General features: G+C 50.1%; 1 protein-coding gene across 11 annotated transcripts in view; it reads left to right on the top strand.

The window, feature by feature from the left end:
- The window catches only part of EXTL3 (exostosin like glycosyltransferase 3), a 131,807-nt gene that overhangs the window by 80,331 nt on the left and 25,637 nt on the right, over positions 1–25,839 (top strand). For 9 of the 11 annotated variants that reach the window (XM_080587822.1, XM_080587818.1, XM_080587813.1 and 6 more), the window contains 2 exons: positions 19,206–19,330; positions 23,221–25,839. In XM_080587822.1, the coding sequence (XP_080443948.1) occupies positions 23,692–25,839 (2,148 nt within the window). In that variant the 5' untranslated portion in view covers positions 19,206–19,330; positions 23,221–23,691. The remainder of the gene's footprint in view (positions 1–19,205; positions 19,331–23,220) is intronic. The other 2 variants (XM_080587820.1, XM_080587821.1) reach the window with 1 other exon arrangement.

Genomic DNA, 25,839 nt, shown 5'->3' with positions numbered 1-25,839 from the left:
CTGGAGGTCCCGTTTGGCCTTGAACTCTACAAATCTGTGGTTTTTCACAGCTGCAGCCCTGCTGACACGGGACCAGTTCAAGCCCCTGGTTTGACTTGCTGTCAGAAGATCTCTCCAGGAGCTCTGTGTGTCCTTGTGTGTCGTGGTCGGAGCATCTGCTCCGGGTGTGCTTGGCTTGAGCTGCTTCCAGCAGACTTTGCAACTGCGCTGCTGGTTTCCTCCAGGAAATCCAGCCCTGCAGGATGGTGCTTAGCTCACAGGATCGTGGCGATCGAGCCATAATGGTGCTCGTTTAAGCTCCCTTCTTGTTGTTGAGTTACCTTTTTGTTTTGTTTGGTGTCTTTTTAGCTCTCTCCCTGCCCCCAGCTGCCTGTCTGCGTACATCTGGGGCGGGAGAGGAGGTTCTGCCTTGTTGGAGTGAAAGAGTAAATCCTTTTTGATTTATTCCAGAGCAGCCCTCGAGCTCAGCTCCCGTGAGAGCCTGCTGACTTGGAGTTCAAAAGCTCTCACTTCTTTGAGGCCAGGCTCTGGTCTTCCATCTTGCCTCAAAGTTAAACTGAAAGAGAAAAATCTTTTCTTCTTTAAAAAAAGAGGGGAGAGAAAATCAGCGTGCTGGGTAAGGGAATCAGCCCTACCTGCGGCAGGAGGGAATGCCGGCGTACAGAATTTCAGGTTAAAATCTGGTCGGTTCGTGTCGGCTTTATTTTCAAGGACCTAGCACGTCGTTTAGGAAGTGTTTCGCCGCGATAAATACTTCCTTCCCAAGCAGTGCGCTTGGCTGGCTGAGATCCAGCCCGTGAGCCTACATTAAAGCATCTTTGGTGTTTAAAGCCCTAGACGACAGTGGTACTTCTGATCCCTAATTTCCTGCAGATCTGCTGATGACAAGGTCTGATAGCTCGGCTCGGGCCGGGTTTCGCACGTGCTCGCTGCCAGCTTTGGTCTCTGCACCGAATTTCACTGCAGGCGGGAGCGCAGCTCACCATCGCCAACAGGTTTTTTAGGAGGAAACACGAAAAGATGGGCCGAGGACATCTCAGGTGAACATTTTAGACCTCACATCCGCATTTTTTGTTTCTTTCTGCCCACCCTGGGCCTTTCGAGGTGGAAGCTAAGCTGCTCAGATCCGAGCTCGAGCACGTATGGCATGCAATGCAACCTTAAGTGGGGCTATCTAATGCTAATGTCATCCTGTGGAGCAGTATTAGCTCTGACCAGCAGTTGTTCGTATCAGATGGCCGTCTTGACATAGCGGAGGGGTCAGTTGCCACCTTAAAATGCCTGATACGCTGGGCACTAGCAATGAATATGGATTGTGAAGCCCCATACTGATGACAGGCTGTGCACTCGGAGATGCAGACAGCTATATGTCATACATAGATATATGTATAGTGCAAAATAAGTATGTTAGAGGTATTATATGCTAGCTGTCTCCCTTAGGACCCCTCTTAGCCTGTATTTATGCAGTCGTTGCTACAACTGTGTTTGGAAGGGCAGAGGTAATAGCCAGAAGACCTTTAATATATGGGACCCTCCTTTTAAAACCTGCTTTTCCCTGAGCAAGGTGACCTTGGCTCTGCTTCTAACGGGGGAAAGCAGCACTGCGGTGGAAAGCGGATGCTGGTCGGTGCCGTGAAGGCTTGGTCGGATGCCAGCAGAAGATAAAACCCAGGCTGGGTCGGTCTGCAGCTCCGACTGCAAGTGGGGTTGTCAGGCTTGCCCTGTAAAAATCTGTGCGCTCTTCCCAAGTTGTATATACTGAGTATATCCCTGGGAGGTGTGTATCATTTTATTTATTTTATTTTTATTTAAATAACCAGTGATGGTGTGGCACAGTGGGAAGAAAAACAGCTTCCTTGCCTGCCTCCAAGGACCACAGTGAGTTGGGCGGTGGGTACCGGCTAACCTGGCAGAGTAAGTGACAGCTAAGCTAGCCCTTACAGGCGTGGGAGAAATCCCGCACGATGTTTTGCAAGCCAAGCCATTCTTATCAAACTTACCGTTTTCAGGAACTATTTCAAGGTTTTATGGCCTGTGGAACGCGGGCTTGTGTATGTGTGAGAACGCCCCGGTGTTTCTGCCCCCTTTCAGGAAAAACACCTCCAGAAAGCCAGCTGCAACTGCAGTCACTGTCTGGCACGGCTGCATACAGAAAATCCATTCGGCTCCGGTTAGGACACACAGCCAGGTAATGTAGGCTGGCTCTCTTTAGTCCTGTCACCACTTCTCCTGCTCTTACTTCAGCAGAGCAAAACCACACACCGACCTTCCCCCGCAGCCCCGCGTCCTGAGCCAGCGATGAAGCAGGAGAACGTTTTTTTTTCCCAAATCGAATTTGAAACCTGATGACTGGGCCGTTCTTCAACAGCTTCCAACTTAACAATAAAGAAACTTCGCAGAGCACTTGGCAGGAGCCTCTGTACATAATTTAGATCATAATCAGATGCATTAACACATTTTAGATGGATCTCATGGGGGCCGAGAAGATGAGGTGTGCCGGGTAATTTCTTCCCAGATTCCTTCACCTGATTGTTTATTACTCTGGGGGACTTCATTTGTGGCCCAAATGTCACCAGCAGAATCCTGCTGCTTCGTGCGGCTGCATTTAGAGGAGCTCGGAGCCCGGCTCCAAATCACCTAATTGGCATTATCGTCACTCTTTCCGTCTGTGCCTGTGTCAAAGGGGGGGGTGGAGAGAGAGGCGAGAGGAACAAAAGCAGGGACGCTCTTCTGCAAATTGTTGAGTTGCTCCTGTGCCTGCGGCTCGGTGGGAGGGAAGGTGACGATTGTGCTCGACGAGCAGCGTGCTTCACGCTGAGCACAATCAGCTCCGCTTCCAGAGAGCTGCATGGGGGAAGCTCTCCCCCCCCACCTTTTCATTTCGGCTGTTAAACATAAGCAGCTCTGATTTTCATAAAGCTCCAGAAAGCTTTCCGGCACTCCGCGCGAGGAGATGATCGGACATCGCTCACGTCGCTTCGTCGTTTTGTCAGGAATCCACCCGTGCCAAGAGCGTCCGTGTTGTGAAATCTTCCCTTTGACAGAAAATTCTGTTGCTGCTTTGATAAAACGATGTTCTGCGTTTCTTTCCGCTCTGCTGGGTTGTATTACCCCCTCTGAAGGTGGGAAGAGAAGTTCCCTGATGCTTCAATGTCTCCTTTGTACATGCTGAAGCAATAACCCATCCCACGTGTTTCGTGGGCATTTATTCATCATTAAACGCTGTCAGCTAGCGTAACGTCACAGTTCACATCCCTCCCCTGCCGTGGGCTGTCAAGGCCAGGCACGGGTGAAGTGCCAGGGCTGACAGCCTGCTCCCCGGGGTGCATGGCCACTGGGACCAGCTGGAAAGCCCCAGGGCTTTACTGGTCTTGTGGCACAGCACATTTGGTGCACCCACCAAAAACCGTGTGGCCAAAACGGTTTTGGGAGCAGAAGATCCATTGGAGGCCAGAGGAGGAAGAGCACTGACATCTGTTCGGCTGGCTCGCTCTTTTTTGCTTCGTTTTTCCTTAGCAGTTGTTTATCAACAACCTTTCCCCAGGAAATGATGGCACTGGGCATCCTGGATTAGCAGAGATTTTAAAGGGAGTTTCACGACAGAACATAACTAGGATGAAAAGTTGGATGTCCTTAAAAATCAGAGGTGACTGGGCTGTTGACTTTATTTTTTTTTTTATTTATTTTTTACTTTTTTTTGTTGAAAATATCCCTCATCCTTCACTATTTACACCCAGTTCACGTGCAGGCTCCTTGCTTCCAGTGCCCAAATGACCAGCTGTGACTGATGTCCTCTCCTGAGGTCTCCTGCAGGTACGGTGCCCAACTTGTCTTGGTAAGGGCCGGGGGATGTTGCTGCAGCTGGCACAGCTCTGCTCCTGCTCTGCTTTGGCTGGGGCACAGATGCTCTTGCTTGGCTAGGCTGCGGAAGGGCTCTGAGCTTGCCAGGACAACGAAGGAAAAACAAGCGTTTTGTTTTCCATTTGCTTAAGATCTACTTGGGTTGGACTGAAGAAATATTGATTCCTGACCTCCCTTTGTACCAGAACACTGCGCCTGTTGAAACAATTGCTCAGCTGAAACTATTGGATTACCTCTCGCTAAAGCATTATTAGATTTGGGTTGCTGTGTTGTCAAAGCTGGGAAGATAACAGCTTGTTCTAGCCTTTTGTCTCCAGATAGCATAGCACGAAGGAAGCTGCTGTCGGGGGGGCTGCATCTCTGCCTTCTGAGAGCTGGAAGTGCCACAGCTTACCTGGAGTGGGACCTGCGTGGCCTCCACCTGCCTCTTTCCTTTATATCCTGCACGTGGTGCTTAGCTGCATGAGGTTTTTTTGTTTGTTGAAGACCTGCCAGGTGCTGGATCACAGCTGTTTTCCATCGCATAGGTTGGGTAGCCCCGTACCACTCATATCTGGAAAAGAAAAAAGTGGTGAAACTTTTCCAGCAATTTTGTCCGCTTTCATACATTCTGAAATGCAACACGGAAAGTATTTCTTCTCTGCTGCATGGTTTGCTCTGCGAGGCATGGCTGGTCCTTCTCCTTTATGGTGAGAACAGCGCAACTGCTGCTGAGCAGGGGAATGCGAGGAATTTAGGTTCTTTTCCTCAATTTCAAGTGAGTATACTGTACATATTCATGGCATGCTGCTCAGGCGTCGTGAGGAAGGGCGCAGACTGAAATAAGGGAGAATGGGAAAGCTAACACGCAACTTCCATCCACCAGAAGAGTTTAAGAAAGGGCATTTCCTACCTGCATCAGGCAGTAGGGTGCTGGCTGTTGTGTATGTGTGTGGTTGCCCCCCACTGGTTGGAATTGGGATGACCTCCCCATATCAAAGACTTTCCTCCCACACCCCAAAGACCAGCGTGTTTCTTCAGGTCGACTTCGGAGAGAGTCAGGAGCACTTCGGGTGCCCAGATGGCTTGTTTAGAAGCAGTCGATGTGACTGATCAGCCTTGATCTGCAAAACCACCCTGGACAAGAGGGCAATTGTGAGCTGGTGCTGGTAGGAGGAAGAAGAAGGATTGTACGGGGTCAAGGCATGGACAGAAGCCAGCTCTTCATTAAACATGGCCAAGGTTTGCAGAGGGGCGTGGGTGCTTGCAGCGGGGTAGCTGGGGCTTCCAGAGGCTGTAAAACACGTTTTTTGCTCTGAGCTATCTGTCAGCAAGGTCTGGTGACCTGTGGGGCACCTTACACCCCAAAATTAGCAGCCCAGCCCTTGCCTGAAGCCTACTCGTTGAGCAGATTAGGCTTGTGGTATGCATCAGGCTGGGAAGTATGTGGCAGCGTTAATTACAAAATGATTCGCTGACCTTCGGTTTCACAAAAATAAATCTAAAAGTAAGTTTACCAGCACTTAAATGACTGCTCCCATCGAGCTGCAGAGGTTTAGAGAATTAAGGGAAGAGCAGCCAGCACCTGGCACTTCCAGCCTTGAGTGTTGCGCTGTGCCCCTGAAGGCTGCTGATGTAAAACCAGCGACTGGCGTTGTTTTTCTGCTGGATCAAGACCTGTGAAATCAGGAAGACAGCCTTGTGACTTAATAGACCATAAAAGGATGAAAACTGTGCTCTCCGCTTTGAAACTCCTTCAAAATGGGTGTGCTAGGAACTATAGATTTTTGTCTGCCGTGGATGTCGGTGAGACAGCTGTTAGAGCAAGCTGAAAGGGAAATGGAACTGAAGAAAGCTTTCAGCTGTGGAGAAACTCAATAGTTGTGCTTTCCAGTGAGAACCAGAGAGCTGAATTCCTTGATTTCCTTTCAGGAACCAGTACCGAGTTTTCAGAGGGATAAAGCTTTTTCTTTCCTTTTTTTTTGGTCACTTAGTGACACCTTGAATTCAAAGGAAGTGTCTGACCCGTTCTTTTTCCCTCCTGCTGAAGTAACCAGAAGGAATCCAGTTTAGGATATGCACACCCTGTGTGTGTCTCTGTGCGCTGGATACATGAGAAGATTTGGGGAAATGATTATGTAGTGGTTGAGCAGAGAGATGGCAGGAGAGGAATCCTGAAAGGAGCATCTCTTAAAATGTCTCTTGACTTTGATCCAGCCCATCGAATCACACATTGTTGTTCTTGTGAATGGTTATCACCTCCTGCAGGCATCAAGTCTTACGACAACTGGAGCACCTTGAATTTTAACGTGAAATTGGTGCATGTGTCTTAATTGACCAGGTGCGTTCCTCTCTCAACCTGTAAACCTTAGAGGAGAGGAAAATGCTGAGATTTCCCCGTCTCCGTTCACCAGTTTAATGAAGAGCTTATGAAGAGTTTTTTTCATTATACATTAGAGCCTTATCCATTTCAGATAACTCCAGGAACAACCTGCAACTTCTCTTTGGCATTTGTTTAACTGATGGAACAAGCCTTGTTGGAAGGGACCTCTGGAGGTTGGCACAACTTGCCCACGATATGCCCGTGCCATTCCCAATCACCTTCTCACCCTCCATGGCCACGGGAAAGGCTCCCAGGAGAATTCTCCATCCATCCCTGCCCCAAGCTGGTGCTGGCATCCCTCGCCGGCTGCCTTGCCCTCCTCTTCAGCCCTACAGATGTTCTCGAGTGAGCTTCTGTTGTCAAAGTTAGTGCTTGGAAACTTACTGCGGATAACCTTGGCTTCTTCTTGACTTGGCTGCTCACACGCTTTCATTGCCTTCGCTAATAAAGCCTTTACAATTGCTTAGAGACACTTGAGGTTGTTAGTGTTTAAATAAAGGGATTAATTTCGGGCATCCCGCCGCTAAACTTGTACATCCTAATTTTGAGAAAGTCTGTTTTCCTTCTGAGGTGCGAACAGGCTCTGAAAAAAAACAGTTAACTGGTATCAGCTCAATGGACTGGAACTCCTCGTGAGGAGCCGCTGGGCTCCTCTGCATCGATTTACGCTTGCCGGGCGATGGAAACAATTACCTTGGCTCTGTGAAGAATAAATAGAGAGGGGTCTTGGCCATGAATACAGGAAGGTGCGCCAGGAGTGCCTGCCCTTTAAACCCACTACTGCTGATGATTTTATTGATGATTCTGAGTATTTTAACCTTTCCGTGCCTTGATTCCCCTGCCTGGAAATTGTTTCCGTCTTCCTTTTGGGGTTTTTGAGGACTGCTTAGCTATAACGTACAAAATGCCATCAAGGTAGGGTGCCAAATGAATACAAACTGTTTTATTTTTAGTGCCTTTTGAAATCTTGGACTTTTTGTTCTCCCTTTTATCTGTCTCTCTCTTTAATCACGCAAAATGGAAATAAACCCAATCATAGCTGTTGCTGGAAAAGAATCATTAGGCCCATCCAGCTGGCTCTCTCGGGGCCAGCGTGGGATTGTTCCCTCTGCTGCCTTTCAGAAGTACTTTTATCTCACTTAGTCTTGTGTGTGGAGTGATGAGGGTCTTTCTTTGACGGCCCTCTTCATTGATCCGAATGGGGAGGGCTTCTTATACATGCCTGCAAGCAAACAGACATCAGGCACCACCCATAGGGACCTGGGTTGGTTTTGGAGCCCCCCAGCAGCCATTCTGGCAGGTCCTGCTGCAAGTTTTGTCTTCAGTTGGGCTGTCTCCCGTGGTGGCATCACTTCCTGAGGATGGGAATGTAGAATCAGAATCATTAAGGTCGGTAAAGACCTCCAAGATCATCTGGTCCAACCATCCCCTACCATCAATGTCACCCATTAAGCCATGTCCCCAAGCACCACGTCCAACCTTCCTTGAACACCCCTAGGGATGGTGACTCCACCACCTCCCTGGGCAACCCGTCCCAACGCCTGACTGCTCTTTCTGAGCAGAAATGTCTCCTCATTTCCAACCTGAACCTCCCCTGGCACAACTTGAGGCCATTCCCTCTGGTCCTACCACTAGTTACCTGTGAGAAGAGGCCGACCCCCAGCTCCCCACACCTTCCTTTCAGGCAGTTGCAGAGCAATAAGGTCTGCCCTGAGCCTCCTCTTCTCCAGACCAAACACTCCCAGCTCCCTCAGCCGCTCCTCACAGGACTTGTGCTCCAGGCCCTTCACCAGCTTCGTAGCCCTGCTCTGGGCATGCTCCAGGGCCTTGATGTCCTTGTAGTGAGGGGCCCAAAGCTGAAACCAGCACTCGAGGTGCGGCCTCACCAGAGCAGAGCACAGGGGGACGATCACCTCCCTGGCCCTGCTGGCTGCACTATTCCTGACACAAGCCAGGATGCCGTTGGCCTTCTTGGCCACCTGGGCACCTCATGTTCAGGAGAGCATCAACCACCACCCCAGATCCTTTCCCTCTGCTTTCCAGCCACTCTCCCCAGGCGACACGTGGAAGCCACCAAGGGTGGAGACAAGCCTGTGGAGAAGGCCTCCTGCTTGAAGCCTGGACAAAAGTCCTGTCAGCGGCCGCGCCGCGGCTTTCGGTGCCTTCTGAGGCAATTCGCTTGCTTCAGCACCTCGCAGGAAGATGGCATTTTCCTCAGCTTTGCGCGGACTTTTTCATAAACATTTTGGGCCAGCTCCCGTCTCCGGATGAATTCGTGCTTGCGGGTGCTGTGCAGAGCCATTAGGTGCTCTGGTTACTGAGCTGTGAATGTTCAAGGGGGGCTTGGGGGGCAGAGACAAAGCCTGTGCCACCGCTGGTCGGAGAGCTTGGAAAGCCCGAGCAGAAAACATTGTGGGTGTGATTTAGCAGCACATTATCTTCTCCCTCTCAGCAAAGACCCAAGTCTAATTTCAGAGGTCAGAACGTGCTCTCACCTGGGCTTTCCAGGCCTTTTATACGGCATTTGAAGGCCATTACATAAAATTAGCTTGCTGCTTGGGGAAAGCTGATATTAGCTCCGTATTAGGACTCCTTTCAGAGCTTTTGATGATCATTTACTTGATGGGCTCCTATTCAAGCTCATAGGGACAAGGTAGAAAATGGAAGACAAATAGCATCTGATGCCGCTTCCCGACTGAGATGAAAATCGGGTGGGCTTTTTGGCAAAATCCCAGGTCTCCTGGGGTATTTTTTGGTGATTTGTGGTATTTTTTGTCTTGTTTTCTGTTGTTGGTGTTTGTATTTTAACATGGATTGCTAATGACACCGTCCTAGACAGGTCAGTGGACTGCCTGTAGAGCTGGACTTAATTTTCTTTGCCCAGTCTCCCTGATGGTCCAGACGTGCTGGGAGCATCGGGAGGCAGAGCATGTGATCCTGAAGCAGGCTTAAACTGTAACGCGCATTCAGATCTGCTAAGCAACAGCATTGACACGTTTAAATAAATCTGCCGTTGAGTAATATAGAGTGACATATTGAGAGCAATTAAAAAAAAAAAAAAAAAGAAACGGCCCAAATTTGGGAAATGACTGGAATGGAAACAGAGCAGAGATGTTACAGAGGACTTCAGATAAAAGAGAGGGAGGGCCAGTCGACAAAAGCAGTGTGTTGGAGAAGCAGGATATCCATCACGAAGGACGAGACAATAGCGGAGGAGCAAATTTATGCTGGAATTGTCTCTTGGCAGTAGGAGCCTTATCATACTTCTCTGCCAACACTGATGGTCGCAGGGATTGAAGAGATTTTCCTGCCTGCTTCAGAGAGGAGCATGTGGTGGGATGTCACCCCGCTTAGAGCAGGTAAGGTGGCAGTTCCTCTTCCTTTTTTTGTTTTTAACAGCTCAGACCTCATACAGGTGAGAATGTACATGACTGATCGCTCCAAAAATGTATTATTGGTGAGAAGCTTTGTTCTGCAAAGGCTCGTGCAACTTCTATTTTGTAGTGATGAGGGAAAAATTGTTGTGACTAGGCTGTTCTGTGATTCTGATCTGAGTATTTTGCACCAAAGCAGCTGGAAATGGGCACTCAGGAGTAAGGGGATGAAGTGAGTAGATCAGTTTGGTCTACTATAGTTTGTCTGTAGTAGACCTATAGTAGTACTGTAGTTTGGTCTATAGTTTGACCTATAGTAGTACTATAGTTTGGTCTACTGTAACCATCCTCGTGCTTTTTTGTTATTTTTATGGGATTCTCTACAGTGGTCAATGTGAGTTGTGAATTTTGTGGCTGTCTGAATGGCTTCGTTCCAAGCTGATGCCTCGTGACTGCATGGTACAGCCATGGTGAAGTTGGGGGCTGTGTTGCTGAGCCCTTCAAAGCGTGTGCTCACAGGCAGCTTTCCCAAGCTCTGGGAACGGCTCCTTTTCTTGGCTGGTTATCAGGTATTTGCTGTGGACACGAGCAGCTTTTGTCCAGTGGATGACAATAGTTAACTTGCACGCTAGCCAACGTATTAAGCTGTTAAGCATAAAAGGGAGGAAGCCGTGCCGTCCTTTGCTATATTTTTGAGATCAATTGCCATTTGTGGCTCCCAGGGAGGAAATATTGAGGCTGCACAGTGTGAGAGATGCTGCCCCTGCCCTCCTGTCCATAATGACTGATGGAAATGGCCAGAAGAGACATTTATGGCTTCCTCGTGTATTAGGACCTCTCAGCAGCTATTCTGCAAGTGGTTCCTGAAGGTGGCATGAGTTACAAGTGGCCTAATCTATGGGATGATGGCTGGGAGGCAGCGTCTTGTGTTGGAAGCAATTGCTTCCTCTATGAGCGCTTGGCTGGCAGTGTCCCACTGCCCATTTCTGGGACGCTTTGAGGATACTTGGCCCCGCTTACCCAGCAAAAGCAGCTGCTGTGCGTTGCAGATTGCTACCTGGAGTATTTTTAAGCCTGGTGCATCCCAGCCAAAGCAAGTTCAGCCTTCCCAGATGTACCCCCGCTGGTAACATCTGGATTCGCTTCACCTTCTGCTGTGACTTGGCAGTGGGGCTGTGCATGGCCGGGATTACTTGGGCAATCCATGGCCAGGATTACTTGGGCAATCCGTGGCCGGGATTACTTGGGCAATCCGTGGCCGGGATTACTTGGGCAATCCATGGCTGGGATTACTTGGGCAATCCATGGCCGGGATTACTTGGGCAATCCGTGGCCGGGATTACTTGGGCAATCCATGGCTGGGATTACTTGGGCAATCCCTGAAGTGCAGAGCTTTCAGCCACAATATCCGTGCCACATTTTTAAACACGTAACTTTTGAACCCATCAGCTGTTTTCACTCAAATGAGAGGGATACAGCTCACCAAGGCATTAACTCTGTGCAAATGCCCTAGAAATAGAAGTGAGGCTCTTTACCGGGTTTCGGAGAACCCCATGAATGCCTGAAGACATCAGACAGTAAGTATTTGGCTTCATTTGGGTGGAGGAGGTGGCCAAGCCGCTTTCCATCATTTATCGGCAGTCCTGGCTATCAGGGGAGGTCCCAGTCAACTGGAGGCTAGCAAACGTGACGCCCATCTACAAGAAGGGTCGGAGGGTAGACCCGGGGAACTATAGGCCTGTTAGTTTGATGTCAGTGCCAGGGAAGCTCGTGGAGCAGATTATCTTGAGTGTCATCACGCGGCACTTGCAGGGCAACCAGGCGATCAGGCCCAGTCAGCATGGGTTTAAGAAGGGCAGGTCCTGCTTGATGAACCTGATCTCCTTCTGTGACAAAGTGACACGCTTAGTGGATGAGGGAAGGGCTGTGGATGTGGTCTACCTTGACTTCAGTAAGGCTTTTGACACCGTTTCCCACAACATTCTCCTCAAAAAACTGGCTGCTCGTGGCTTGGACTGGCGTACGCTTTGTTGGGTTAAAAACTGGCTGGATGGCCGGGCCCAAAGAGTTGTGGTGAATGGAGCCAAATCCAGTTGGAGGCCGGTCACTAGTGGAGTCCCCCAGGGCTCAGTACTGGGGCCAGTCCTCTTCAATATCTTTATCGATGATCTGGATGAGGGGATCGAGTGCACCCTCAGTAAGTTTGCAGATGACACCAAGTTAGGTGCGTGTGTCGATCTGCTCGAGGGCAGGAAGGCTCTGCAGGAGGATCTGGATAGGCTGGAGCGATGGGCTGAGGTCAACTGCATGAAGTTCAACAAGGCCAAGTGCCGGGTCCTGCACCTGGGGTGTAACAACCCCAAGCAGAGCTACAGGCTGGGAGATGAGTGGCTGGAAAGCTGCCTGGCAGAGAAGGACCTGGGAGTACTGGTTGATAGTTGGCTGAATATGAGCCAGCAGTGTGCCCAGGTGGCCAAGAAGGCCAACAGCATCCTGGCCTGTATAAGAAGCAGTGTGGCCAGCAGGGCTAGGGAGGTGATTGTGCCCCTGTACTCGGCTCTGGTGAGGCCGCACCTCGAGTACTGTGTTCAGTTTTGGGCCCCTCGCTACAAGAAGGACATGGAGGTGCTTGAGAGAGTCCAGAGAAGGGCGACCAAGCTGCTGAGGGGTCTGGAGAACAAGTCTTACGAGGAGCGGCTGAGGGAGCTGGGCTTGTTCAGCCTGGAGAAGAGGAGGCTCAGGGGCGACCTTATCGCTCTCTATAGGTACCTTAAAGGAGGCTGTAGCGAGGTGGGGGTTGGTCTATTCTCCCACGTGCCTGGTGACAGGACGAGGGGGAATGGGCTAAAGTTGCGACAGGGGAGGTTTAGGTTGGATGTTAGGAAGAACTTCTTTACTGAAAGGGTTGTTAGGCATTGGAATAGGCTGCCCACGGAGGTGGTTGAGTCACCATCCCTGGAGGTCTTTAAGAGACGTTTAGATGTTGAGCTTAGTGATATGGTTTAGCGGAGGACTTGTTAGTGTTAGGTCAGAGCTTGGACTGGGTGATCTTGGAGGTCTCTTCCAACCTAGACGATTCTTTGATTTTGTGATTCATGTGTGCTGGTGTTCCCAGCAGTACTTGTTCGGGGTACACTGAGAGAGCAGATCTTATTTTTCCCCGAGTGCAATGCTGAGCATTGCAGGGTCTGATAAAAGTGCCAGACTAAATGAATCATCATTCCAGCTGTTTCTCCAGCTAGCTAACGGGACACCGTTAGGTTTAGGAGCACAGTTGGGAAGTGCCTTCGGACCAGGCTCTGTTCTTGGTGGGTTTTGGGTTTCAAAGGCAGAGGATTTAAAAAAAATACAAAATATAAACCAAAAAACTCACCCGTAACTCACCCAAGGAGTTATGCTTTGATGCCTTGGCCTGCAAGGCAGCATTGAAGCTGAAAGCTCTCTTAGCGGGTTTCAACTTACCCAGCCTAAATCCTTCCCTTAGGATTGCTCATGTTGGAACCACAGGCTTTGGCATGATAATTTCTCCCTTTATTTCTCCCTTTTGCAGTTTTTTTGGTGTGAGCAGGCAAGACAGCAGCAAAGCTCTGCAGAGGCTGAAGTTTATGGCACGGTGAGGAGGTGGAGGTGTGGGAAGGGGAAGGCAGGAGGGCCTGAAACGGGGAAGGTAGGATGCAGGCAGCGGAGTAAAGGTGGCAAAGAAAGCGATCTCGGCAGCTGCATTTTGCGCGGCTACTCCTGCATCCTGCAGCTGTTCATTAGAAATTCTGTTTATGCCACAGGGAGATTTGGAGGCTCTGAAGCTGACACAGTTTTAATAGACAAAGACATTTTGAGTGCAGCACATCTGCTCTGGGATGCTAAGGAACAGCCTACCATGCTGCAGAGCCATTGGTGGAAGCGTTTCATTATGCCTCTTTTATTTTAAGATCTCCTCTCTTTCATCCTAAAAAGTAATTTTTGAGGTCAAAAGAAGTGCTGCGTCTGCTCACTTAAGTTTGCAGCCGTTAAACAGCCCTGCCTTACTGGTCCTAATATCCCCGAGTTTCCAGCCCCGAGAGTTTGCAGCATCACCTTGTAGGTGATGGATCCCAAAGCTCCAGGAAGGATCCCAAAGAAGCGGGCAGCGCAGCGGTGTGAAGCCGCATTTGGGTGAGGAACACGCAGCACATACAGAATGGCACCTGGGAGTGGAGAAAATACGAGTATGGGGTCACACTTGTGCTCCTGGAGCACGGCGGGTGGCTGATGCCTCCGGAGCCTTGAGCGTGAGCAGGGAACTGGAAGAGTCCAAATAACAAGGAACAATATGTAAGCTGTGTTTATGTTTTATAAAACTAGGGAGTTTTGCTATTAGGGCTTCTGTTTTTTTTCACCAAACCCCAAAACCTCTAAGTTTCAGATATTAAGAAATGCCTACAGGGAGCCAGTCTTCCTGGAGGATGCTGCCCCAGAACACAGCCCTTCCTTTGGTTGCCCGATCCCTGCTACAGAGCTGTAGTTATTAAAAACGTGGCGCGTTGGTGATATTTAATTTAATGATTTATTTCTAGGCAGCCTCAGTCTAACCCTTAGCTTAACTTTTATGACCTGTGCCTTACCAAACCCCATCTAATCTTGTTCCGTGATTGAATCTCGCTTGTGCAGGTGAAAAGTTAATTCCTTCCTTCGCCTCCAGCCACGGCCAAGCTCCTTCGATCCTCCTTCCCCCGACATCCCTCTTAAGCCTTCATTAAGCAGAGCAACGTAAGTTTGCCCTTCACAACCGGGCTGCACCACGTGCCGACGTCCCCAATGTTCTCCACGTGTCTTTCTGCCGACCCCGTAGGAGAGCAGTCCCTGTGCTGAGCCCACAGCAGCTTTTGGGGGCTCCCATCCTGCCTCTTTCGGGAAGGGGGTGCCCTCAGTCTTCTGGATTTGGGGCTAGGTTTGCTGCTTGTGTTTCCTTATGGTGCCTTGGAGGCGAAGCGCTGGGCACCGCCGAGCCACAACATTGCTTTGTAGAAATTTAATTCTCGTACAGTCTGCTGGCGCTTATCTTCTACCAGACACTCTTCTGCCGGTTAATAACTTCATTATGCACGCCCACAGGCTTCAGGCACCGCGGTTTGTTCTCTCTGTTTGTTTTTAACTGCCGGGTTTGGCCACTTCCACATCCGCACATCCCAACCTGTGCCGTGCAGGTGTCTTGCACAGCCTTTCCTTAAGGGTCTGGTCTGCTGGGCTGGCCTCCCCCAGCTTGAGTCACCCTGCCAGGTTCTGACAGTAATTAGCAGTAATTAGCTGCTTTCTTTCTTTCACCAAAATTTATGCTTCTTTTTTCTTTCTTTCTTTCTTTCTTTCTTTCTTTCTTTTTCTTTCTTTCTTTCTTTCTTTCTTTCTTTCTTTCTTTCTTTCTTTCTTTCTTTCTTTCTTTCTTTCTTTCTTTCTTTCTTTCTTTCTCTCTCCCTCTCTCTCCCTCTCTCTCTTTCTTTCTCTTTCTCTCTTTCTTTCTTTCTTTTTCTCTCTTTCTCTCTTCCTCTCTCTCTTTCTTTCTCTTTCTCTCTTTTTCTCTTTCTCCCTTTCTTTCTCTCTTTCTCTCTCTCTCTTTCTCTTTCTTTCTCTTTCTCTCTTTCTCTTTTTCTTTCTTTCTTTCTCTTTCTCTTTTTCTCCTTTCTCTTTTTCTTTCTCTTTTTCTCTTTCTTTCTCTCTTTCTTTCTCTCTCTCTTTCTCTCTCTCTCTCTTTCTCTCTTTCTCTCTTTCTCTCTTTCTCCCTCCCTCCCTCCCTCCCTCCCTCCCTCCCTCCCTTCCTTCCTTCCTTCCTTCCTTCCTTCCTTCCTTCCTTCCTTCCTTCCTTCCTTCCTTCCTTCCTTCCTTCCTTCCTTCCTTCCTTCCTTCCTTCCCTCCCTCCTTCCTTCCTTCCCTCTTTCTTTCTCTCTTTTTCTTTCTCTCTTTCTTTTGACCAGTAAATCTGGGGGCATTTGTGTGACAGGGGAGGATGGTGCAGGACACTCACAAACTTTTCCCAAAAGCCTGCAGAAAGGCAGAGCACCGTGAGGTTTGTTTTCATCCCGTAGCCGGACTGAAGCTTAACCCTTCTGCGCCAGGTTGGGGCAGGCCGCCCGGCTCTGCAGCCCCTTCTGTTCCGCACTCGGCTTTTCCTGGCGGGGGGATTTCTCCAGCAGCAGGTACCAAGGTTCGGTCCCCACGAATAGCACGTTTCCCTTCTCATACGTGGCCAAACCTCCACGGATAGCCGTGATCCAAAGCCTGCCCATGCAGAAGTGCTGCCGGCTAGCAGAGTGATGGCGTGGTGAGGCTGGGAAGGTGTCGGAGTTATCGGGGAAAGCTTTTAGACAAGCCCATGGAGGCACGGTGATGTGTGGCATGGTTCCTGTGACATCTCTCTCCTAAAACTTCTGCAGGCAGCGGCGATGCCAGCTTACGTGGGCCACCGGGTTCCCGCTGCGTTACACACCCGTGAGTGCAGCAGAAAGGCAATTAACGTCCCCCGCCTAATTGGCAGCGTGTGAGCTGAGCGTCTGGTCTCGAGAAAGGGGCTTTTCCCCTCGGGGACCCGCTCCAAATGAACAGAGAGCTGGCAACGGTGGTGTTTGCGCATCTGAATTTGGAGTTCGCTTTGTAATGAACTGTGTCGGGTAGGAATGTATAAATGTGGGTGATTAGGGTCCGGCAGGTAATTTAGTCATTTGGCGTGATCGATCGGGCTGTCTGAAGCAGAGCAGCCTCCGCTTACCCGGTGATGAAGCGGTGTCCAAAAAGTGCAGGAGGCTGTCAGTGCTAATGAGCCCATCGCAGCCTTTCCAGAGGGGAGGAGGAAAGCTGCCGTGGGATGCACACAGCAGCACAGGCAAGAACGGGGAGGTGAGGAGAGGGTGAAAGGGCTGGTACAGGGAGGGAAGGGACGTTTGGAGCCTGGATAATTCAGCATTGCGGTGCTGACGAGCACAACGCCACCGCTCCTTGCCCAGATGTAGCAGGTGGGGTTCCCCAGTTCCTATAGGTTGTCTCTGGATGTAAATCTCCTGTCGTGCCTGGGCTATGAGGGCTGAGGACTGACTGCTGACCCATCTCGTGGCCTGCTGAAGTCCACAGGAGGCTGCCTGTCCGCTTCTGTGCTCCTTAGAAGCCCCTCGACAGGGATGCTGTCTCCAGAACTGGCTTCTCCCCTGCGTCTGGGAAACGGGCAGCCTTTCCAGAAAACCCTTGGGGACGGGATGTTTCCCCTGCGTGAGATAATGCTAAACGTTGTGTACGTTTCTGTGCTGTTCAGGCAATGTTACCTTTTCCTTAGGAGTTAACCAGGACAAAGAAATTGTCAAATTGTGCTTAATTATGACCTGAAGGTCAGAGATGAGGAGCCTGAATTCTGCCGCGTGGTTCTTCGCTGGCAAGGAGGTGGTGAGGATGCTCTTTTAGGGAGGTGAGAGAGGTTTGTGTTTTCGCCCTGGGGAAAACAACGTGCCCTAGCTATCTAGGGTTGAAAACCACCATGAACACCAAGCACTTGAGCTGCCTCTGCATGCTGCTCTCGCACGGCAGAAGGTGCCTGGCTCCTCTCCGTGCTTTTACCTCCAGACAGTTCCTGTTCGTTAATTGCTTCAAGGTATTCAAAAACAGTCCTCCCCGCCTCCCACACCTCATTTCTCCCTTTCAGTGCTGAGCAAGGTGCTGACCATGCACCTACTCCTCCAGCAGCTTGCGCGCACGATGGAGCAAGGCACCTGCTCCTCGCTTTGCTTCCCAAGTACCAAAAAAATCTTCCAGCGCTTTATAAATGGAGACACGGGGAGCGGTACAACGTCAGCGGTTGTACGTGTTTACCAAGTTCCTTGTAAAGCTCCGCGATCACTTGCTCGGAGATTTGGGGGGTGATGAACTTTGTGTGCAGGTTGTTTTGCCGTTCGGTGCTGCAGAACGTAAAAGGATTCGCTTGTAAGCTGTGCGTTTCTTCGTGCTCGTGGAAGAATAAATAAAACAATACCCTGCTTCATCGCCAGAAAACAGCGCTGAATAATAAATTTAGAAACTAAAAGGTCTGTATGTAAAGCAGATCTCACAATGCATTATGCAGAAAGCAGGAAGGTGCTGGCGAGGGAAACCTCTGGCAGAAGGCAGGCTGGGGAGATGGACGGTTTTGCGGAGAGGTCAGTGAGATGTGGATTGAATCCCGAGCTGGCACGGGTCCTGTAGTGACCTTGGGCGAGTTGTTTCTCCCTGCCTCCATTACCTCCTCTGGAAAACCTGGCTGCGGTTTTCCTGTCTAAGGATTTCCTCGGAATAAATGGATGTTCCTGAAGCACTTGGTGAGCCCCAGCCGAGGAGCACGACGGACCTCCAGCAACCACCTTGTGCAGAGGGCAGAGCAGGCAGGTACCTGGAAACACTCGGCAGAGCTTTCTTTGGCTTCTGCTAGGCACGATGCTGAGCATCTCCCTGGGTCTGCTCTCGTCCCCGTGCCCCAGACAGGCAGCAGAAGGCTGTAAACCAGCTTGTTAGATCTCCACTTGCGTGCCTCGAAGCAGTTTTGAGTTCTCCTGTGCTTTGTACACAGGGAAAAGGAGGTGTGGAGGTTGTGTGACCCCCCGGGCATTGGAGGGCGTCTCAGCTCATCCTCGAGGCAGCAATTTGTTTTACCTGCGTGTTTGGGATGGTCAGTTCTGCCGTCTCTTTGGGGTTTTCCCCGGTGATCCATCGTAAGCTCTCAAAAGCATCAGCCGAAGTACGAGCCCAGCTGCTTTATGGGGTCTTGCCTGCCCGGGTCCGTCAGCTGCTGACACTTCTTTGGGGTTTTCTTGCGCTGTAACTTCGAAGAGGGGTCTCCTGTGCCGTCAGGGCAGGACGAAGCCTGGCTGGAGAGGAGGAAAAAGCACAGGAACAGTGTCAACATGCATGATACTTCCCCCTAATGCCTGTCAGCCTCTGACTTTTTCAGTGCAGGTGATTTCCTTGCAGGAGGGAGGACGCCGAGGGGCTGTCCCTGAGTGTTTGCCCAGGGCTGCTTCACCCCGTGGGCGGGAGGCGGGTTTGGCTCCGCGTGCTAAATGTTTCTTGGCTGGGATAAAAGCTTTATAAAGCAGAGGATGCACTTTATCCCCCGAATTTACAGCTTACAAGACCTTTTTCTGGTTGCGCGTGTAGCGGCGTTGATCTTCGCCTAGGAGACTTTCTCGGTACCTGCGAGCTCTCGGGGCGGCACAAATCCCCCCGTGCTGATTCCTGAGGCACGTGAAGCATTTCAGAGTGAGCTCTCCATCTGCTGCTTGTAAAGATCTGCTCTCAAACACACCTAAAGCACACACCTAATAGATTTATTCTCCTTGTTCAGTCGCAGGAGGAGAATCCTCTAAATGCTCCTGTTCCCAAAACGATTGGAGATTTGGGGGGTAATCCTATTCTTTAAGGGAATTAGGAGGTAGAAAGTTATCGTTGCTGAAGGGTTGTTTTGTGTGTGTTTCTTTTCCCTTTCACCAGAAACACTGTTCCTCGTTGTCAAAAAAAGAGAAGGGGGAGGAATATGTTGTTCTTTGTTTAGCAAAAAGATAAAGGGCTTACACTTCCTGCTTCAAAAAAAAAAATAAGTGATTTCTATTTGATTTCGTTTTTAGTGCTGGTGACAAAGGAACGTGGCAGTAGAAACCGTCTATTCAAGGCTGGCCAGGTAAAGCAAGGACGCCACTAGCACACGCTCCCTGACCTCGCAGATCACCAGGAAGGAGCCTGCATGGCAGAGGTGGGTGCAGGGGCTCATCCTCTTAAACAGGGCCAGCAAAGGGAAGGTTTGTGCCACCACGCTGCCGTGATAACACCGCAGACTCGTCACTTGATGAGGAAGGGGAGCGAGGATGGGCGTGGGTGCACACACAGAATTTGGGAGCTCTGATTTAGCAGGCACAGATTTGTAGATTGTCCTCCTGGAGAGCTCGGTGTGTTGCACCCGTGGCACCACGCTCTGCCGGACAATCCACCTCTAGGTTATTTAATGCTGTTGGATTCTCTGGACGACCATGAGTTTAAAATTTCCGGGCTCTGTTCACAAATATGCTGAAAAAGGGACAATATTTCATTAATTTTACAGGGAAATGGACAAAAGGAGGTGCAAGCAGGGAGTGCTCAGGTGTTTGCAGAGGGACTTTGGTTACTGAACATTTGCATGACTTTGCTGGCACCCCCATATTAGACCAGCCTGGCTCTTTCCACTAGAAATGCAAAAAGCGCGAGAGCCCCCAATATTCTCATAACTTCACTGGCGCAGAGAGCCCCGAGGAGGTGAGGAAAGCTGGGAAAATATCCCTGGATTTGAAGCAGGACGTGACAGCGTGCACCAACAGCAATTCAGTCCCGCAGCCCCGTGCCGAGGGCGAAGGAGCTGCAGCGTGCAGACGAGGCGTGCCAAAGAAGTCGGTCAGATTGGCGTTTGGGAAGAGGCTGGGGTAATTACCGACTTTCTGATTTCCCAGGAGCTCTCCTTGCCTCTTTTTGTGTGCGGGTAATTAGGTCTGTCGGGCAGCAACGCTGCGTTATGTCAACAAGAGTTTCTCGGTGAGGGGCTCGATCAGTTTAAAGGACTGAATGGTGCTGGGGAGGGGGAGGAATGGGTCGGCTGCAGAGCCCAGCAACTTTCCTCCTCCTCCCAAACTTCTTTTGGGGAAATACGGAAATCAGCAGCCTTTTTCACCGGGGCTGCTCATTTCTCTTAAATAAAACTCTGAAGTCTCTCCTGGTAAGACCACAGATTGGGTTTTCATTTTAAGTCCTAATAACAATGTGTTACAACCTCCAGCTCTATCTACTTGATAGGAATAAAGTCTTAGACACTCTTTCGGACTCTCCTTCGTTACTAAAGTGCTTTCTTTATCACCAGCACATATTTCATGCTGACAGTCAATACTTTTAACTGATCCCAAGCCACGCATGCTGCATTTCAAATCCCTCCCCAGCCTCCTCTAGTCTCTCCTGTGTGGTCTTCTCTAAGCCAGCAGCAGAGTTCATTTGTCAGCTTCGGGTTTCTGAGCATATGGATTATTTTTTTTTAATTCACAGCCCACGTTTTTAGGGCAGGAGGATAAAGTTTGTTCTGTATCAGCTGAAGTAGAGGGACCAGAGGAGCCACTGGAAGGATTAGATGGCAGAACAGCTGCAGGGGATCGTGTGTGGGGTGATGGCCTGGAGTTAGCTTTCCAAGGATGCCATTTGCCATTTTAGGGAGTCCAGTTTGCCACTTCATCGCTGTTTTGGGGCCCGTAAAAGGGCAGAGCTGCTAAAATGGAACAAGATTTAGATGCAGTCATAACTGATAACCTTTGGGACTGTGTTTACTTCCTGGGGGGCTGCAGTTTTCTCTGGCCAGTCGGAAAGCAGCACATGCACACGCCTCCTCTGTCTTTTTTGCTCACGTTTATGTTCCTTTATTTCTGTCGTGTCTCAGCGCCTTGCATGTAATCCACGGCACCCCCAAAGAAGAGAACAGCAGAGCTGGTTTTCCCGTGCGTGCCTTGAAGTTGAGCTGTTTTTCAGATTCGCTGCCGTTCCAGTGAGCATGTGCTTTGGCATTTCCCTCAGGAGAAGTGTTAACAGAGCGGCTCTCATCTCCTGGCCAGCTGTTTGCAGAAAACTGGTAGCAGTTCTAGGATCTTTGATGCCCCTTTGAGACAGCGTTGAAATTGCAGGGACCGACCAGTCCGCACGGATGGTGACAGCATGAGCTTCATTTCCTGGAGAGAGCTTAAAAAAAAAATAAATAAATAATACAGACCTTAAAAACTTCTTTTTGCCTTCAGTCAGTCGGCTGCTTTGTACCCTGGTGCATGCTAAAAATCCTGCTGTTGTAGAGCAGTGGTCCCAGCGGCACGATGCAAGTGTGCTGTTCCTGCCAGGGCTCCCTGTGCCTGAGTGACAGCCCCGCGCAGCAGAGCTGGGGATTTACATTCATCACCAGCCTCTCGCAGCCCCAGCAAATGGAGGTTGGTGTACAGAGAGCAGCATTAAAATGTTCTGCCAGGAGAGCCGAAGCCTCCCCCATCTGCCTGCACCGACGACGCTGCCAAGATCGGAGAAAGCTGATTTCGTTTTTTTTTTCCTGACTTTTTAGCCCTTTTTATCCGCCCAGCTTTCTGAGATTTACACCAGTGGCGTTTGCCAGACGATGCTATGACTTTAAAAGCTGCTTTCGTTTTTAACTGCTGTGCAGCTCCCGACTGGGGGTCGTGCTGGGGGGGCGAGGGGGAAATTCTCATTCAATCATGCAGCATTACGTTACCAACAGCAAAGAGCCCTGTAACAAAAGGGGCCTAGGAACTGTGCATTTTTAGTCCACTTCTTTCCCTTTGGTTACAGTTTTTTCCTGGTTGAAGTCGAATCTTCAGTTTATTCCTCTGACACAACTTGTGTACTGCAGGGAAAAATTATTCATGACTTATCTCTGCTCCTTTAAGGTGAACTTCTGGCTTGCTTTGGCTGGTTTTCAGAGCTCTGTTTTAGCTGCAGGTTGCTTCCTCGCCTTCTTCCTGCTAATTCTCGATGAGGAGATGAGGGGAGTACGAAATAGATGTAGTGAAAAAATGACTGTCACCATTGTAGGTGACTTTAATTAAAAATTGAAGCGGAAATGAATAAGCTTCTCGTGAGGCTGTGCAAGAATTGCCGCTGTGCCCAACGCTATACTCATCAGTGATGTGGGAAGGCCAGTATATAAAAAATATCCCAGAAACGTGGGTAACTCAGATGCTACTAATAAAAAGGAAGGAAAGTTTCTAGTGGCAACACAATCACCTGGCCAAGACTCAGTGCTGAATTGGCCACATCCTTGTGTTTTATGCAAATTTGAGGTAGCCATTCTCCTAATTCAATGCCACAGCAGTTTTCCATGCGAAAAGGGCATATCTAAGCAAGCTGATACCACTTGCGTGGCATGGTGCCACGCAGATCCTAACTCCAGCATCTTTGCTGTGATGGACAGCATAGACAGGAGCCCTTTTTCCAGTTTCGACCAGAAGTTTTATCTTACGTGCAGTAAGAGCCTGCAGAGGTGGTCGTAACCGCAGTAGGTACGTTCCCTTTAAACCTTCTGCGGCAGTGAATCGAAATTTTCCAGCAGGAAATGAAAGCAAAACACTTCATCTAAAAATTCCTCATCAGCTCTAGTCACTAGAGCAGAACAATAGTGATTACACTCAGTTATGCAGTACAAATTCCCAGTGCTGCTGCGTCCCCGGATCACAACATGCCATTAGGAGGCGGGTAGGGAGAGCAGGTGTACGTCAACATCCCCCTTTTGTACGTGAGGGGACAGGGACTTGCGGATGTCAAGCAGCTTCCCCAAATTTCACAGCAAGACAGTGGCAGAAAAAGGAAACCAGATCTAAGGGCTGGGATTTTCTGGTCTGGCCGCCGAAACACGCAGCCCTAATGAAAAGCAGAGTGCTCAGCGAGAGCCACGTGTCTGCACCTGATGAATCCCATCACCTTCTCAGGTTTACTGCTCTTAACCCTGGAGGTGTTAAACACGTACAAAGGTTGCTCTTCGGAAAGAGAGGACAGTTGCTTTTAAAAACGAGCATCGTCTTAGGTCACTACGGGGTCATTTTGTTGGCATTGCCTGAATGTATGCCTGTTCTCTTGCAGGAATGGCAGAGCATCAGCCGTGCAGCAGCGATGAAAGAGACTGACGTTCCTACGAGTCTCTCCTGGCTCGGCCTCCACGATGGCTGGTGCCTCTGCATATTCATCGGATGGTAATGCAGGATGTCGAGAGCAGCGGTGGAGTTTGGCTTGAGCCCGTTGTGTTCTTCCCCTGCTGGCTGAGACTTCTGAATCGCCATGACAACGCTGTGACACTTCCAGCAACTCGCCCGCAGACCGAGGGTGGGCTGGGGTGGGTGAGAAGGTCGGCGAGCAAGGCTAACGGGATCGAAAGCTGCGGCGGCAGCAAAACGACTGCAGGAGAGCCGTCGTCGCGACACAATGAAATTCCCATTCTACTGGCTCCTCGTTAAGCAGGCACAGTAACCCTTCTTTGCAGAGACTTGCTGTAAAACCCATTTTGGTTATGGCTACTGATCCAACGTGACTGGGCACGCGGTGACTTTTGAACTCATGACCGGATATACGATGTTGCGGAATGGGGGAGTGGGGAACGGAGGCCAGCCGTGGTTGTTGAGGTGGTCCAGTCGGATCCGGCTCACCTGGCTTAGTTTCACCCTCTTTATTATCCTCGTCTTCTTTCCCCTCATCGCGCACTACTACCTAACCACCATCGACGACGCGGACGATGCCGGCAAGCGCATCTTCGGCCCTCGGACCGGCAACGAGCTGTGCGAGGTGAAGCACGTGCAAGACCTGTGCCGCATCCGCGAGTCGGTCAGCGAGGAGCTGCTCCAGCTGGAGGCCAAGCGGCAGGAGCTCAACAGCGAGATCGCCAAGCTCAACTTGAAGATCGAGGCCTGCAAAAAGAGCATTGAAAACGCCAAGCAGGACCTGCTGCAGCTGAAGAATGTCATCAGCCAGACGGAGCATTCCTACAAAGAACTGATGGCTCAGAACCAGCCAAAGCTTTCCTTGCCAATCCGGCTGCTGCCAGACAAAGACGATGTGACCTTCCCCCTGCCAAAATCCAACCGGAACTGCAGGCTGCACAATTGCTTTGACTACTCACGATGCCCGCTGACATCTGGCTTTCCAGTCTACGTCTACAACAGTGACGATTACCCTTTTGGTAGCTCCCTAGACCCTTTAATTAAACAAGCCTTTGAGGCGACTGTCAGAACTAATGTTTATGTTACTGAAAATGCAAATATTGCTTGTGTGTATATAATTTTAGTGGGGGAAATGCAAGAGCCCGTAATGCCAAAACCTACTGAACTAGAGCAACAGTTGCACTCTTTGCCATATTGGAGGACTGACGGACACAACCATCTCATCATCAATTTATCGAGGAAATCGGAAACGCAGAACTTTATTTACAACATCAGCACGGGGCGTGCCATGATTGCCCAGTCCACCTTTTACGACGTGCAGTACCGACCAGGGTTTGATATTGTGGTATCACCCCTGGTCCACGCTATGTCCGAACCCAACTTCCTAGAAATCCCGCCCCAGGTGCCAGTCAAGCGTAAATACCTGTTTAGTTTCCAGGGGGAGAAGATTGAGTCTCTCCGATCCAGCTTGCAAGAGGTTCGCTCTTTCGAAGAGGAGATAGAAGGCAATGCCCCAGCTGACTACGACGATCGCATCATTACCACCCTGAAGGCCGTTCAGGACAGCAAGCTGGACTTTGTTTTGGTGGAGTTCACGTGCAAGAACCAGCCTAAGGCGAGTCTGCCCACTGAGTGGGCTCTGTGTGGAGAAAGGGACGACAGACTAGAGCTACTGAAGCTATCTACTTTTGCACTGATAATCACCCCGGGGGACACCCGCTTAGTGATCTCCGCTGGGTGTGCCATGAGACTGTTCGAGGCTCTGGAAGTCGGAGCCATCCCGGTGGTTCTCGGAGAGCAAGTTCAGCTACCCTATAACGATGTGATCCGGTGGAACGAGGCAGCCTTAATCATACCAAAGCCACGTATCACAGAAGTGCACTTTCTTCTGAGAAGCATTTCTGACAACGATCTGCTCGCCATGAGGAGGCAGGGCCGCTTCTTGTGGGAGACCTACTTCTCCACCTCCGACAACGTTTTCAGCACAGTCTTAGCTATCATAAGGACTCGAATCCAAATCCCGGCTGCTCCTATCCGAGAAGAAACTGCGGTGGAGATCCCCCACCGGTCGGGCAAAGCTGCTGGCACAGACCCCAACATGGCAGACAATGGCGACCTGGACTTGGGGCCTGTGGAAACCGAACCACCCTATGCATCTCCCAAATATCTCCGCAATTTCACCCTCACCGCAATGGACATCTACAGGAATTGGAATTCTGCTCCAGGGCCTTTCCACCTCTTCCCCTATACTCCCTTCGACCCTGTTTTACCGTCGGAAGCAAAGTTTTTAGGGTCTGGGACTGGATTTCGACCAATAGGTGGAGGAGCAGGTGGCTCTGGGAAGGAGTTCCAGGCTGCTTTGGGTGGCAACGTCCCCCGGGAGCAATTCACAGTCGTGATGCTAACGTACGAGCGGGAGGAAGTGTTGATGAACTCCCTAGAAAGGCTCAATGGTCTCCCGTACTTAAATAAAGTGGTGGTAGTGTGGAACTCTCCCAAGCTTCCCTCCGAGGATCTCTTGTGGCCAGACATTGGCGTCCCGATCATG

Source organism: Anser brachyrhynchus (assembly GCF_964034855.1).
Source record: "Anser brachyrhynchus genome assembly, chromosome: 3".
Classification (NCBI taxonomy): Eukaryota; Metazoa; Chordata; class Aves; order Anseriformes; family Anatidae; genus Anser; species Anser brachyrhynchus.
Note: the sequence above shows the minus strand (reverse complement) of the source record. Positions and strands in the feature narration are given on the sequence as shown.